The sequence below is a fragment of the Microcebus murinus genome, chromosome 7 (genome assembly GCF_040939455.1).
Source record: "Microcebus murinus isolate Inina chromosome 7, M.murinus_Inina_mat1.0, whole genome shotgun sequence".
NCBI lineage: Eukaryota > Metazoa > Chordata > Mammalia > Primates > Cheirogaleidae > Microcebus > Microcebus murinus.
In genome coordinates, this window is record NC_134110.1 from 36,477,771 (window position 1) to 36,495,023 (window position 17,253).

The window sequence follows — 17,253 nt, forward strand, 5'->3', positions numbered from 1 at the left end:
CGGAAACCTCCCCGACACCTTTTATGAAGCGAATATTACCCTGATACCAAAACCAGGAAAGGATGCAACAAAAAAAGAAAACTACAGACCAATATCCCTAATGAATATAGATGCAAAAATTTTCAACAAAATCTTAGCTAACCGAATACAGACACTTATCAAAAAAATAATCCACCACGACCAAGTGGGCTTCATCCCAGGGATGCAGGGATGGTTCAACATACGTAAATCTATAAATGCAATTCACCACATAAACAGAAGCAAAAACAAAGATCACATGATCCTTTCAATAGATGCAGAAAAAGCTTTTGACAAAATTCAACACCCTTTCATGATACGAACACTTAAGAAAATAGGCATAGAAGGAACATACCTAAAAATGATACAAGCCATATATGACAGACCCATAGCCAACATCATACTGAATGGGGAAAGATTGAAATCATTCCCACTTAGAACTGGAACCAGACAAGGCTGCCCACTATCTCCACTTCTGTTCAACATAGTGCTGGAAGTCTTGGCTACAGCAATCAGACAAGAAAATGGAATCAAAGGTATCCAAATAGGGGCAGAAGAGATCAAACTTTCACTGTTTGCTGATGATATGATATTGTATCTAGAAAACCCCAAGGATTCAACCAAGAAACTCCTGGAACTGATCAATGAATTTAGTAAAGTCTCAGGATACAAAATTAATACACAGAAATCAGAGGCATTCATATACGCCAACAACAATCTAATTGAGAACCAAATCAAAGACTCAATTCCCTTCACAATAGCAACAAAGAAATTAAAGTACCTAGGAATATATTTAACCAAAGAGGTAAAAGACCTCTACAGGGAGAACTATGAAACACTGAGGAAGGAAATAGCAGAGGATGTAAACAGATGGAAATCCATACCATGCTCGTGGATCGGCAGACTCAATATCATCAAAATGTCTATACTACCCAAACTGATCTACAGATTCAATGCAATACCTATTAAAATCCCATCAGCATTCTTCACAGATATAGAAAAAATAATTTTACGCTTCGTATGGAACCAAAGAAGACCCCGAATATCAAGAGCAATTCTAGGCAACAAAAACAAAATGGGAGGCATTAATATGCCAGATATCAAACTATACTACAAAGCTGTAGTAATTAAAACAATATGGTATTGGCACAAAAACAGGAATATTGACCAGTGGAACAGATGTGAGAATCCTGATATAAAACCATCCTCATATAGCCATCTCATCTTTGACAAAGCAGACAAAAACATACGCTGGGGAAAAGAATCCCTCTTCAATAAATGGTGCTGGGAAAACTGGATAGCCACCTGTAGAAGGCTAAAACAGGACCCACACCTTTCACCTCTCACAAAAACCAACTCACGCTGGATAACAGACTTAAACCTAAGATATGAAACTATTAGAACTCTAGAGGAAAAAGTTGGAAACACTCTCCTAGACATCGGCCTGGGCAAAGAGTTTATGAAGAAGTCCCCAAAGGCAATCACAGCAGCAACAAAAATAAATAAATGGGACATGATCAAACTACAAAGCTTCTGCACAGCCAAAGAAATAGTCATGAAAGTAAACAGACAGCCTACAGAATGGGAGAAAATTTTTGCATCCTATGCATCCGATAAGGGACTGATAACTAGAATATACTTAGAACTCACGAAAATTAGGAAGAAAAAATCAAATAACCCCATTAAAAAGTGGGCAAAGGACTTGAACAGAAATTTTTCTAAAGAAGACAGAAGAATGGCCAACAAACATATGAAGAAATGCTCAACATCTCTAATCATCAGGGAAATGCAAATCAAAACCACAATGAGATATCACTTAACCCCAGTGAGAATGGCCTTTATCAAAAAATCTCCAAACAATAAATGCTGGCGTGGTTGCGGAGAGAGAGGAACTCTCCTACACTGCTGGTGGGACTGCAAACTAGTTCAACCTCTGTGGAAAGCAATATGGAGATACCTTAAAGCGATACAAGTGAATCTACCATTTGATCCAGCAATCCCATTGCTGGGCATCTACCCAAATGATCCAGTGACACTCTACAAAAAAGACACCTGCACTCGAATGTTTATAGCAGCACAATTCATAATTGCAAGGCTGTGGAAACAGCCCAAGTGCCCATCAATCAAAGAATGGATTAATAAAATGTGGTATATGTCCACCATGGAGTACTATTCAGCTCTAAGAAACAATGGTGATATAGCACACCTTATATTTTCCTGGTTAGAGCTGGAACCCATACTACTAAGTGAAGTATCCCAAGAATGGAAAAACAAGCACCAGATATATTCTCCAGTAAACTGGTATTAACTGAGTAGCACCTAAGTAGACACATAGGTGCTACAGTAATAGGGTATTGGGCAGGTGGGAGGGGGGAGGGGGGCGGGTATATACATACATAGTGAGTGAGATGTGCACCATCTGGGGGATGGTCATGCTGGAGACTCAGACTTTTGGGGGGAGGGGGGAATGGGCATTTATTGAAACCTTAAAATCTGTACCCCCATAATATGCCAAAAAAATAAATAAATAAATAAATAAAAAAAAAAAAAAAAAAAAATCTTTTAGTTATAAGATGAACAGATCTTGGAGATCTATTGTATGGCAACATGATTAGGGTTATTAATAATGTTTTATATGCTTAAAATTTGTTAAGACCATAGACCTCTCTATTAATAAATTTTCTCAGTATAATTAAAAAAAAAAAAAAAAAAAAAAAAAAGAAAACCAAAGGTTTGGTGAGTCACCCATAGACTCACCACAGAGGAAGCTATTCCTACTCCTAGGGGCCTGAGGGGGCAACGGGAGGGGTGGTATGACCTGAACCTGGCAAGAACTGCTGTGCTGAAGAGGAACAGAGGGACACCGTCATGGCCCAAACTGCAGCAGGATCTCTCTCTCTCTCTCTCTCTCTCTCTCTCTCTCTCTCTCTCTCTCTCTCTCTCTCTCCTCTCTCTACCCCCCTCTCCCATCATCTTCCTATCTTTTGCTTGGACTGGACATGGCATAACCCAAATGGAAACTGAGGATAAGGACACCTGATAGATGCAGTCCAAAGATACCAGCCTTTCAGAGCACAGAGTGTGGCACGGAAGGCCAGTTCTTTAGGGGCACAAGGAGAATAACCAGTGATGTTGTCCAGTTGACTCCAAGTTACCCATGTGGCTAGAAGCAGGGAGCACACGGGAGAAATAAGAGTCAGGAGAGGGGATGAGAGGAGAGGGAGAGCACCACATCCCACAGGCTCTCTCGTAGTCTCTGCCCAGGGCCTCAGCTGGGAGGCAGCCCAGGTGAGAACATCAATATTAGTGGCTGCCATTTGGGGCATTCACTGTGTAGCAGGCAAATGCTGAGTACTTCTTATGCAGCGATTGTGATGGCCTCATTTAATCTTTATAACCCCCTGCAAAGATAACCACCAGGAAGAATCCTCATGTGCTGACTGCTAAGTTCCACTCACTTTAATAGTGACTTTACATGTGCTGTTTCGTTTTATCCTCACAACAATTCTAGATCACAGGAATTCATTTTTTCTTTTGCGTATGAAGAAAGTGGAAGTGCACTGAAATATAAGATCCTGGAGAACGCAGACTTGTTCTGTATTGCCGGAGTTGGGGATAGCACTTGACACATAGTATGTAAGAGCAATCAGTAAGTACTTCAATAAAAACCAATATAGACTTTGAGGCTTTCAGAGGTTGAGTTATGGGGTTGAATTCTGACTCCCAAACTCTGAAATCCTAAACCACAGACCCATCCTGGCCAGCTGAGAGGGAACAACCAAGAGCATGAACTTCCCTTCTGCCCTATGTGTGTCCACAAGGACCTGCTTTAGCTGAGACCTCCCCTAAGAGGAGGCTGGCTGGCTCACATCCCTTTAGTCCCTCTCCCACCAAGCTCATTCATTTATTCATTAAACAGATGTATCCCAAAGGCCTGCAGTATTGCTAGTCTGTAAGCCCCAAGAGGGCAGGGTCTGTGTTTTTCTGTCCACATGCAACTTGCACACTGCCTGGCCTATCAGAGGCACACTGTAAATATTTGCTGACTCTGTGAATGAATAAGAAGCAGGATAAATGCAAGTGCTGTGCCAAGCCCTGGGAATACAGAGTTCATAATGGGTGGGACGAATCACCAACATGTATGGGCAGCACCAGAGGTCTGCATGGAGTACCAGCCAAGAGATCAGGAGACAAAAGAGCGCTTGACCAGGTTGAGTCTTGACCTCCAGAAGTTGAACAGATGGTTGTTAGACAAATATGCAGGAAGCTTAAGAAAGAGCATGCCAGGAAAATGATGGGCTTCAACAAAAGAGCATGGGGGCAGGGAACAGATGCCAGGCTTTCAGGGGCAGAAGGACAAAAGATGAAGCTGGAGAGGGTGTTGCAAGCCAGGTCACAGACAACCTGTCTGCTACATTAGGAAGGTCAGGCTTTTCTGCAAACGCCCTGCTCTGTATCTAATCACTTTGCCTGCTCTTTGCTCATATAAGCCCAATGCCTCCACGGTGCACTAGACTAGGTTCATCTTCCCTCACCTGTTCAAGGACTTCATTCCTGCAAACTTTCCCCACTCCTTCCATCAGCAAGGTTTCCTTCTCTGCCAAAACACTCCCATTATCATAAAGCTATTACAACATACTGTGATTTTTGCCACCTAAAAAGGAAAGATGAAAGATAATTAAAAAAAAAAAAAAAGAAATATCTTTGGTCACTTATTCCATTCCAGCTTTTGCCCTATTTCTTAGTTACACATTATAGTAAAACCCTAAAATCTAGGCTCCATGTTGAGGCTCTGTGTCTCCACTTCCTTTTCTCCCGTTCTCCTGTAAACACATTTCAAATAGGCCTTGGAGGATTTGACTTCAGCTTTGCTAATGTGTCTCTTTTTAAGATTCCCAGCTACCACAACATTACTGAAACCAGTGGTCAGCCCCTGGTCCTCGTCACCACTGGCCTTTTCAGCAGTGCTGGGCACAGTCAACAATCTCTTCTCGCTCACAGTTCCTTCACCTAGCTTCAGGACACCCTGTCTCAGGATTTTCTCCTATTTCACAATAAAAGAACTCCAGATTAGGAACCAGAAAACATATGTTTCAATGAATTTCCAATTTTTAAAAATTTTCAGCCTTTGGCAGATTGGTAAGCAGATGGCACAAGTACCCCGTTCTTTTTCCCTGACCTCCCACCCCCCCCCCCCACACACACAGGTCCACATCTCTAAAGGCTCCAGACACCTGTGAAGACCAAAAGGAAACCTTCTTTCTCTCCAGTTGCTCCAGAATGAAGGGGAAGACAGAGGCTAGCAAGGCTTTTTGCCAAGGGCCAGACAGTAAATAAGTAAATAGTTTAGGCTTTGCCAACCACATGATTTCCCTCCCCCACCCCTCCGTCATCCCCCTTCCCTTTCTCATCCTCCACCTCCTCCTCCTCCTCCTTCCACAGTTCTTTAAAAATGTAAAAGCTATTCTTAGCTTGCCCATAGTTTGCATGGATGGAAACTCCTCCTCCGGGTTTTCCCAGAACTGTTCAGGCTTTAAAACAAAGTCCTGTGACCAGTCAAACCAGGACAGCTGGTCACTCTGGTTGGTACCACTTACTAGCTCTGTGGCCTTGGGCAATTGCTTACCCTCTCTGAGCCTTACTTTCCTTTTCTGTGAAATGGATCTAATAAGACCAAGCAAGGTTGCCATTGGACTGTCCATAAAAAAGCATATGTCAAGGCCTTGGCATCATAACTGAAACACATTTGCAGTGGCTACACAGAAGTGCTCCTCCAGTCCCCTTGTGAAGGAGGCTGGGCGGAGTTCCTAAGTGGTAGTGTTATCTCACTCCCATGCTGTGAAACACTCCTGGAACAATTGTGGCTACTTGTTTTGTCTTTCTCTCCGAATACAGTAGAAGAGATGTTTTAAAATATGTTAATATCTTAAATTACTTTGTATTAGCATACTTTACCTTTAAAATTTGTGCTACCACCTGTTATATGTCTCATAGTTTTTTAAAAAAATTTTCACTCCATAACCTTTTAACTTCCTAACCTTTTGCCTTTTACCTATTTTTAAAAGTTTTAATCACTTCTTTTATTTTTTCCCTCAACTTCAGGCCTTCCTATTTTTAGCCTTTAACAATTTTACTTCTTTCTTAATGTCTAGTCTTTTTTAATTCATTTTTTTAAAGAAAACTTATATCACTGTTCTTTCCAGTGTATATTTCAAAATTCTTTCTTTGTATTATCTTTTGAAAAGACTACACTTTTCCCTCCTTGCTTTGTAATGTCTCAGGATATTATTCTTTGAACCCAAGTTGTTACCAAATGTTTTTCATTGTTCAGTCTTACTTTTTATCGTATGCCAGCTGGGTTCAGCGTGCCTCATTATTTTTACCTTTCTCTTTGATTTTCACTGAAGTTTACCACTTTATCCCTCTGTATTTTTTACACTTCATTACGTGTTGTTTATAATTCTTTTTCCGATTCAGTGTGTACTATTAATAAAGGGCAGGCAGGAAGTGCGGCCACAGGCCAACAGCTGTGGGGAGAGCCCACGACCCTGAGAGGATACTGGCTTGGCTCTGCAGCTGCTGCTGCGGGTTCTCGCACTCTGTCATCCCTGTCTTCACTGAATCCTCCAAGAGTGTAACCTGCATGACAACTATTCCTCAGGCTGCATCTCGAGGGACTTTACTATAACACAAGCCTGGCCATGTCGCTTACCTTCGACAGGTCACTATAGTGGCATGAGAACCATGAAAACAATAATAATGACATTGCAACTACAGTGAATCCATATTGAGCAATTACTGTGTTGTAGGCCTCTTGCTAAATGGTTCCATTGATTATCCAGCGATATTTGGAGGAAGGTATTCCCATTTTACAGGTAAGAGTATTTGAGGACTAGAACAGTTAGCTAACTGGGCCAAGTTTTATAAAAACTTGTTATACACAAGTAAATGGCATTATTGGGAGTCCAAATTCTTAGCCACTGGGCTAACCTACCAAGTTCTACGTACACAGCAGATCAAGCCAAACTATTGCATATCCGCTCCCTTAGTGAGGGCAATGACTTGCTGTGGTCACCCTGTGGTTGCTAAATGGTAGTGACAGGCTCAAAGGCCCACTCTGTCTGGTCCCAGAGTTAACTCCCTGGCCACCCCCACTGCTGACTCCCCTGCATAGTATATAATGGACATAAACATTCTTTGTAAAGCAACATAAATACAGAAGACTCTAATACTTCCTGGTCCTCTGGGATCTTTCTTAACCTGGAAGGAGAAAATCTATAATGCATCATTTATCCAGAAATAAAATAGAAAAATATTACATCACAGACTATACTTTAGAAAAAGAGGTGGACTCATATTTCAATATATATCCAACATTTATTGGGCATCTGTTATGTTGCAGACGCAGTCATATACAGTACACACACACACACACACATACACACACACACATACACAGGTTTTACCTCACTTATATGAGGCAAAGGTTTATTCCCATTGTTCAGATGAGAAAGTTGAGGCTCATAGAGACATAAAGTGACTTGCCTGAGGTCACAGGGCTAGAAAGTAGTGGAGCTGAGACAAACACAAGTGTCCAGTTACAAAAGCTCCAACATCTGGCAGGTGCAAAGGCTTTGAGTAGGTGTCTGCCCCACCCACTCTATTGGGACCACCCCGTTCCACAGAGTTCAAACACCCTGAGGGCTGTGGAGAGCATCCGACCTCCCTCTAGACTTCCTCCCTCACTCCCCGTCTTGTCCCCTGTGTTCACACTGTCTTCCCTCTGCCTAACACGTGGCTGCTGACACTTCACTGTGGACCCATGAGGGAAAACCGAGTCCGAAAGCAGAGAGGCTTCGACATGGGCACATTACTCTGGTTGGAAGAATGACTCGTGAAAACATATCACAGTGCACAAAGAGCACAGGTTTGGGGGTGGAAGAGCCCAGGTGGTAATCATTGCTGCAGAATTTCCTAAGCTGTTTTTAGCTTTGGGCAAGTGACTCTCAGGGCCATGGTTTTACATTTGTAGACAGTGGCGATACGATGCACCTAAGAACACCCTTCTTCATGGTGGGGAGATAAGAATGGAGGCACTGGGCAGGCACAGGGTTCACAGTGAAATACCCTGTAAGCATCAGAATTGAATCAAGTAACTCTTTATAAGATGCATTTGAAGACCCTTTCCCTGTGTTAGGTGGCTCCTTTTTATTTCTTAGGACCAGATGGGGGCCAACCCTTTCTTCAGGACTGTGCTAGAAAAGCCTGCATACAACACATTCATACCCTCGGGGCTCCTTCCCCTCTATCAGGCTCAAGAGCTGAGCCCTGTAAATGGCCTAATCCTATAGTGCGCTGTCCATGTGGCCAATCTGAACTTGATGACAGAGTGAACTTCCCTTGAGCTAGTCCAGCAAAGAGCTCAGGGATGGGGTTGGCCAGCACAGCAGTTATCAGTTCAGGCCCTGGCTCCAGTTACTGGGGTTCAACCCCCAGCTCTTCCACTTGCTCATTCCTTATCTCAAGCGAATAATTAAACTTTGAGCTTCAGCGCCCACATCTACAAAATATTCATCTTAATAGTGCCCACCATACTGGACTATTGTGAAAACTAAATGAATTAAAACATGCAAGGCACTTTGAATGATTCCTGGCACATATTAAGTGCTCTATTTGATAAATGCTAGCTATCTATTAGAGAATTACACCTTCTTCAGCTAGACTCATTCACTTGCAGATAGGAGGCCTTTACCTACATTTTTCACATATACCCATTATGTGGTGGCAAAATATTCGATCTTCCTTATGCACTGTCTGCTATTTATTTACTAAGATATACTTCTGTCTCCTGACTGGGCTTTGTTTCCTCTGTATAGCAAAGATATCCTTCAGGTCCTGACCAGCTCTTACTTAGATCCTGCCCTCCTCCACTCAAATTCCTGCCTTACCACTGAGGCTGTGCAAGTTTAGGCAAGTTACTTAACCTCTCTGAACTTAAGTTTCCTCACATGTATTATAAAATTAGGCATAATAATAATAACTGAGGTTAAATATGAACATATATGAAATGCATTTAATAAAATACTCTGCACTTAATATGAACTCAATTAAAGGAAGTTATACTTGATATTATTTACTCTCCCAATGTCAGTTTGCACATTCTCCAAAATTTATGATGAAACACTGGACCTAAAGACAAACCAGGGTGCAAAATCCACAAGAGAAAACATTGACAAATGTCCAAATACAGATCAATCCAGTATTGGATTGCAATGCATCTTTCCTTTACTTCCTTTCTAAATTTTTAAAATAAAACTCACTCGAGGGACAGATCCAGCAGTTACTTTCCCGAAGCTGGTCTTTCCACACACACAATAGCACTTGAGTGGTTGCTTCAGGGAGATTCAGAAATAGATGGAAGCGTCTTCTCCCTGTTCTGTGTAATGCAGGCCTCCTCTTCAACAGCTTGGGCTGCAGACTGTGGTGATATTTCTTGTACCAAGTGTGCTACAGGGAAAATGTGGTGCAAGTTTCTGTGACACCAGAAAGCACAGGCTTTGAGTGCCCAAGGGAGAGGAGTCCCCTCATGAAGCCACCCCCTCACCCCTCTTCCACTCTGGGGAGTTAGACAGTAATGCACAAACCCTGCATCAGATGGGGAAGCTGACTCTGTGAGTCCTTCCAACTGTGAACTTCCCGGCATCAGACAGCAGTGCCCACACTGCGACTGTCACCTGGGAGGGAGGACAGGAGGTACCCCAGTCTCATGAAGAAACTTTCCACTCCTGGGGTTGGGGGAAGGGTGAGGTAGGAGGAGTCTTCCTATTCCAGATGAATTTATGGAGGGCTCCCCACCTCGGAGTGACAACTTTCCTCTTCCCGGTAATTACAAAACTGGACCAAAGAGATGGGCCACTGGGAGTTCACTATGTGATTGTGTTAAGTCAGTTAGATTCAACAAATATTTTTGTAGCACTAGGATGCCAGGTCTTGGAGAAATGGAGACATGAAGGACACAATCTCTGCCCTCGGGGAGTTCAGAATTTGATAAGGCTGATGGACATATAAAAAGGAGATCAAAATTCAGTGTTGTATGTGATCTTCAGATAATTTACATGAAGAATTTCAAGATTTCCCTTTTCCAGCCTGTGAACCCACTGTGGCAGATTGCCCTGTAGCTTTCTGAAAATACAGATGCCCAGACCATATCCCTGGACATTTTTAGACAGTGGGTCTGAGTTGAGCCAAGGGGATCTGCAGGTTTCAACTCCCCAGGTGATTGTCATAGGTAGTCAGAGTAATTAACTGGCTGGGGATCATCCTTGTTTCCTTTGTTTGTCTCGTGGTCCACAAAAAATTCATCAGTGAGTCCTATTGTCTGTTCCTCTGAAATATCTTCAGGGTTCGGCCCTATACCATCCCCCACACAATCACCACTGTGGTCCAAGCCAAAATGAAAAGTCAAGGAGATTTTTGGAAGAGGCCTCTAGTTTGTCTCTGTAACCCCATCCTTGCCATACCAGTCTGTTCTTGTCACAGCCGCAAGCGTGACACTTGAAACATGCCTGGTAGGTCATGTCTCCCCAGTGCTTAGAGCCCTCCAGGGCCTTCCCATCTCACGGAGAGAAAAGCCTGTGTTCTTATCATGGTTGCAAGACCCCACATGGTCTGGCCCATCACAACCTTCCAGAGCTCACCTCCGAAAGGTGTCCTTACTCTCCTGCAAGTCCCTCTGCTCCAGCGGCAGTGGGCCTCATGCTGGGTCGGACTGGACTTCTTGCATCTTTTGCCTCAGAGCCTTTGCACTTTCTATTCCTTCTGCCTAGAATGCTTTTCCCCAATATACTCATGCCTCACTCCCTCACTTCTTTCAGGTCTTTACTCAAATGTCTTCTTATGGGAAAGGCCTTCTCTGAACTCCCTGTAAATTAGCAGCCCCACACCCATGCCCTCACCTTTCAGCCTCCTTATGTTGCTGTATTTTTCTTCATAGCATTTATTGCACACACACCACCACCATGTGTTAAATATTCCTTGGTTCACTTGTTTATTTCCCATCTCCCACTGCTATAAGGAAAGCAGGACTTTATCTGCTTTGCACACTGCCAGTTCATAAAACTATGCCTGACATGTAGAACTTATTCCATAAATAATTTTGAATTGATTAATAGAAGTGAAAAGTTAGGAAGGCTTCTCAAATGTAGTTTACAAATGTATAATAGTAGGAGAAAAAAGTGATCAACAGGTATTTCTTAAGTATCCCACACCTAGTGTGTCAACTCTGGGTGACAGGGGGCTTATAGGTAAGGTGGATCTCTGCTGAGCTGTAGGTTGAGGGGATTACAAAATACAACCAGTCTCAACGGTCATGACAATGTATATTCACCTCTGCATGGAACCACAGATCTGCTACTGCCACAATGGAATAGTATTTCCTTCATAACATTTAGTAAAAATTAATAAGAATAATGATAATTGAGCCATTCAGGTATTTTTATGTACTTATTTGATACTAAAATGCAAAACCTCTTTTGAAGTTATTTGTGAGGTCAATTACTGACCAAGAATCAAGAGTCTACATATGAATGGTCTCTTTCTGAATCCTGTTCTTCTCCATTGGTCCTGGACCTCAGTTTTGCTTCTCCCGGCTCCAACGGGTTTTGAACATTCTGCTCTGTTTCTCAGACTCTTGGTCACCCCCTTGGGAATCTGCAAATGCTCTGAAGAAGGAAGAAGCCCCCAATGCTGGGCTCACCATCTGAGTAGTGTGTCAGATACTTATAGATCTTGACACTGCATGGTTCTTACTGCCTTGTTAGATATTAACAAGTGAGTTTGTCTGAATAACTTATTCTTCCTAGCACAATACACATACAGACACACATTTACACCTGTGCATGCACATATATGTGCAAGTATATATGTATTTTCTTTTATATGTGTATACACACATAAATATTTCCTTTCATTTTTAATCATTGGGATCACATTGAATTTACAGATTTGTATGTAAACAAAGTTTAAGACATCACATTTTACTTAATGTATCAGAGATTTGCTCATGTCATTAAATATTTCTAAATGCAATCTTACATTACCTTGATTAGGTCATTAAACAAATTATTTTTGTTTCATTCTGTCTTTCCTTTCCTTCTGAGAATTCTATTATACGTATCTTAGGTCTTTTAATATTGTCACACAGTCACTAAAGCCTTTTAAAAAAATCTTTTTTACCTCTTTTCATCCAAATGGGTATTTTCTATTGAAGTATTTTTAACTTACTGATTCTTCTATCATCTTCATTCTGCTCTTAATATCATCCAGTGAATAATTTTGTTTCAGTATTGTGTTTTTCAGTTTTAGAATTTTCATTTTTTGTGATTTCTATTTGTCTGCTCATTTCATATCTTTTCATTCATTGGTAGAACATTTACTTTTATATCACTGAGGAAAGCTGTCAAAGCTGCTATAATTTTGGCCTGCTAAATCCAACATCTGGGTCAGATTAGAATAGGTGTCTGTTGGTTATCTTTTCTCTTTAGAATGAGTCACATTTTACTGTTTATTTCTATGTCACATAATCTTCAACTAAGTTCAAGACATTGTAAATGCTATGTGGTTAAGACTCTGAATTCTCTTACATTCCTTTGGAAATAGTAATTATTGTTTTGTTTTATTATAGCAGGTGATTAACTTGGTTGGAATCAAATGAAAGTCTTTGTATTTCAAACTACAGTTCAAATCTCAGTCCAGTTCTTTTATCTTTAACTCAATTGCTTGCTGTCTGCTCTGTGCATGTGTGGTTCAGAGAAGAGACTATATAAGAATTTCAGGCTCCCCCTCACTACTTCTCTTCTTTTTAGAATTCTCCTTTCCTTTTTCAGAAGCTATAGTTGTCCAAAACTCTGTTCTTCGTTTCTTTGGGCCATCTGAGTTTTCTACTGGAGTTTTAGCTCCAGATACTGTACCAACTGTGGCCTTTCCTTTAGGCTAAAGCCATAAAAGTAAAGATATTTATACTATGCTATTCCCTTTTTCCACGTGTTGACACCCTTCCAGAATCTGCCTGCTTTTCTTCACTGGAGAGTAGTTGGAAGGGGGGAAATGTGAAAATAGGAAGCCTAATTTCAGAGTCTAGCAAAGACATTTTGATGCATAGGAATAGAATAATGGAAATGGAGGTGAAAAGCAGTCAACAAATGTAGTATCTTTTCATGAGTTAAAAATAAAACTTGAATTCTACCCAAGAGGACCTGAGAACACCAAAGTCAAAAATACAATAGCTGATGTGCTCAAAGTCAAGGGTATTCAATAGATAACCTTCCTGAATCTTACTAGTCCATTATCCTTTTCCCCACCTGATTCTCTAGCCCTTTAAATGGAAAGGCTTTAACTACTGAAGGGGAAAAGTAGGATGAAGTGAGGAAGAGAGAAGCCAGCCATACCTCCTCTTTTTTACTTTGGCTTTCCAATCCACACTGGGAAGGAAGAAACTTTAAATTGGATAGAGTGGTCAGGGAAGGCCTCTCTGAGAAGATGACATTTGATTCAAGATCTAAATGAGGAGCATAGTTCTATTAACATGCTATTTATGATTTGGATTACTACAGTAAGATTTACCTTTGAAATTTTTTTACTTTTTTGCCTCTAAACAGCTCTTGTTGTAACCACCTGACCAGACTGTGTTTGTTTTAGGTTGTGGCCCAGGCTGTGTTGTTCATGTGCATGAACACAGCTGGAATCTTCATCAGTTACCTGTCAGACCGGGCCCAGCGCCAAGCCTTCCTGGAGACGCGGAGGTGTGTGGAGGCCAGGCTGCGCCTGGAGACAGAGAACCAAAGACAGGTACCATTTGGAAGGCCATGTATTCCAGTTGTCATCTGGACAGTCTCTGAATGACATGGAGACTTTTTTTCGTCCCAAACATATCACGACTTGCAAGTGTTCTCTGAAAGTTTGCGTCACAGGATTCTAGAGTCTAAAAGAGTCAAATTTAGACTTACAGCTCAAAGTGAGTTGGTCTTACTGGCCACACTCAATTACTTGTTCCCTACAAAAAATAAAAGGATTGTAGTCATAAAGTGATTTTCTGACAATTTTGACTGACATCTATGTTTGGGAACAAGATCATGAGCCCTAAAAATCATTACACTATCACCTTTGACTCTCCTTCTTTAAAACTATAAATTGATATTTAAGATAACTTTTTTTTTTAACTGCATAGCAATTCATATTACAGTAAGATCTTACAAGAATCTTGCATATCTGGTCCCTAATACTTCATCCTGATTTTAGAATATATGTTGTGCACAATAAATTCTATGGATATGATGCCAACCCCAGAATAAGAGATATAGTAGAAAAAGCAAGTTGGATTGGGATTTGGGCAATGATTTCCAGTTTGGAGAGGTTTAAATAAAGGGGTTTCTTGGATTTCTGGTTTGGATGAATGATATACGGCCTTAAAAAATAGCTTGGACCTCAGATAATATGTTTCTCCAAAATGAAATTAGCTTTCAAAGGATAAAGATTTACCCCTATTAAAGTTATTCATATATTCAAAATCTATGTATACCTTTGCTTCTGAAGCAATTTTCAAAGAAGAATATCAGAAGTGTGTTGAAAAATAGTGTTGGAATCAAAATATAGTATTCCAAGATCATACACTGTTAAGAATTCTACACTCAATAAATACATTAGTTCTCTTATATTAGGCTCTTTTTTCCTACAATTATAGCTTGTTTTATGTAATATAACATACTTATTATTTTAGGCTTTATGCAATAATGGTTTGGAAAATTATAAAGAAAGTAGCTATGAAAGACTCAACATTTTCTTCATGACTACTTTGATCAAATCATCAGGAAAACTCGAATCTTTGAAGTGGATGAAGTGAGGTTTCTGTGATAATGGATGGGCAGGCAGGTAGGGTGCAACTGCCAAGACTCAACTCCCACCCCCATATGCTGTCTCCAGGGGCACAGAGGAAACTATCAAACTTCCAGATCCTTCCTTGACTTCACAGGATTCCCAATAGGAAATTTCTAAGTTAATGTCTAAAACAATTATAGTTAATTGTTTTATTGCAGTTTCTCTGAATAGCTTGTGGAATAATTTAGAAAAATAACTTTAAGAAAGAAAGCACCCTGTACAATAAACATGAGCCTCTCCCAGGACTATGTATTATGTTTCTGTGCACAACAGAGCAGTTGGCAGACTGGCACGTCACTCTTTCCATGGGATCTGTGCCAATTCAGAGAATGCTGCCATATTAATAATTTATTCAACTGTTATTGATGCTGTATCACAACAAGAGCTGCAATTGTGGGTGAATTGTCTGGAATGCCTCTTATGTAGTGTTTATGAAACATCGGAGACACTGAAAATTATTGCCTTATATCCATAAGACATTCCTTCTTTTCCCATTCTTCAAGTTGGATGTCTTGGACTTACTGTGATCTAGTAATGTAACATAGTGGAAGGGTCTTTCACCATCCTCCTTAATCTTCTTTTTCTTTTTAAGTTGGTAGAAGAAGGAGGAAAATAATAATATATAGAGGTGAGAACAAGTTACAACTAGAATGTTGTAACTAGGGTTTGTGCCATGGCTCTTACAATACTTCCCATCTGGGCCACTTATGCCACTTAAGTCTCAGCCCCAGATTCCTCATCTGTACATGGGCAATATCTTTGCATTCAGCATTACATTTGCCTCAAATGAGATAATGTATATGAAGCAACACAAAATTATAAGTCAGCCTCGTTGTTTTCATGGATAAAATACAAGAAAAGGCTATTTTTTGTGGAAGGCTCTTTGTTCTAAGGATTGAGTAAAATATGCTGTAGGCTTCTCATAGTCTTATGTTCACAACTAGGATAAAGTACTTCTGACATATTGACCACCCCTCCTTCCCCCAGGGGCAGTAGCTGGGATAGCTAGCTCTGTATCATGCAGTGCTAAAGTTACTTTCCATTGGCATTTGATCTCTGCTTCAGGTTTCTATTATCCCTAAGAACTTCCCCAGTGGTAGATGGGCAGTGTAGTCTGGCAGAGAAGACACAGGCTTTCAAATGAGACTGCCCTGGATTTGAAATCTTTGCTTGGTTGCTATATTAGTGAGCTTGAGCAACCTCTGAGTCTTAGTTTCTCCATCTATAGCAAGAGGATAATAATGCCCTTCCTGAAAAGTCTCCTTAATGGTTAGAAATGTTGTGTGCAATGTCCTTGCAACTCAGCAAGAGTTTCTATTAGCATTATTATGCGTATTGATTTATATGAGTCAGTCAACATAGTTCAGTTCCAAGAAGACTCATTTGAGAATACATTATGGATTGGCTTGTCTTTGTTGAAATAACTTGGGGTAGTTTATATGGAGGTAAATCAGGATAGTCATTCTCCTTAGGTATACAGGAGTTCAGGTATACAACCAGAACTCATCATTAGGTTCCATCCATATCTTTTGAAATATCATGTATAATTAACAAATGCATTCCCATTTATCTCTTATCAGAGCTAATTATAATGCTACAACTGTTAAAAATTCTATACTCTATGAAGGAAACACTGTTAGGGCCTAAGTGACAACAGAAGGTTTTCCTTGAATAATTATCCCAAAAAAGACTAATGGAAATTTTTTTACAATTATAAATATAGAGTCAAAGAGATCATATTCCACAGAAATGATCAAGTTTTGTGGGATTCTTTAAGCACTGGCTTATCCTATGGTAGGTAACAAAGAAAATATTTAAATGACTTAATTTGTTCAACTATGAGTTAATTTACTTTTTGAGGGTCTCTTATGTGCCTGGAGCCCTGCTGGGAATTATGAATATAATGGTGATGAGCAGTCAGTTCCCGGCCTTAAAGAGTTTACCAGGTATGGAGGGAGATGGACAACTACACAGACATACAAGGAAATAGTCTATGGATCAAACCTAAACTGGAGGCTTATAGAAGGCTACCTACAAGAAGTGTTGCCTGAGCTGACATGTGAATAGGATTTAGCCCAGTGGAGAAGCAGTGAAGAGTACCACAGAAAGGGCAAAAACACACGCAAACATCTTGAAAGATGAAAGAACATAGTTTGTTGGGGAAATTATGAGCACTTCCATGATCATTCGTTCATTTATTCAACTATCTATCCACCCATTCTGTAGATACAGAGACAAATAAGTCTCTGGATTGGCCCTATAAGTAGAATTTTAATTATTGGAAGAGAGGGAAGTAAGAAATTA

The 17,253-nt window shown here is 40.5% G+C and overlaps 1 protein-coding gene across 3 annotated transcripts in view; it reads left to right on the plus strand.

Moving 5' to 3' along the window:
• The window catches only part of ADCY8 (adenylate cyclase 8), a 235,585-nt gene that overhangs the window by 39,018 nt on the left and 179,314 nt on the right, over positions 1 to 17,253 (plus strand). For all 3 annotated transcript variants that reach the window (XM_020289021.2, XM_020289023.2, XM_020289022.2), the window contains exon 2: positions 13,714 to 13,863. In XM_020289021.2, coding sequence (XP_020144610.1) covers positions 13,714 to 13,863 — 150 coding nt within the window. The remainder of the gene's footprint in view (positions 1 to 13,713; positions 13,864 to 17,253) is intronic.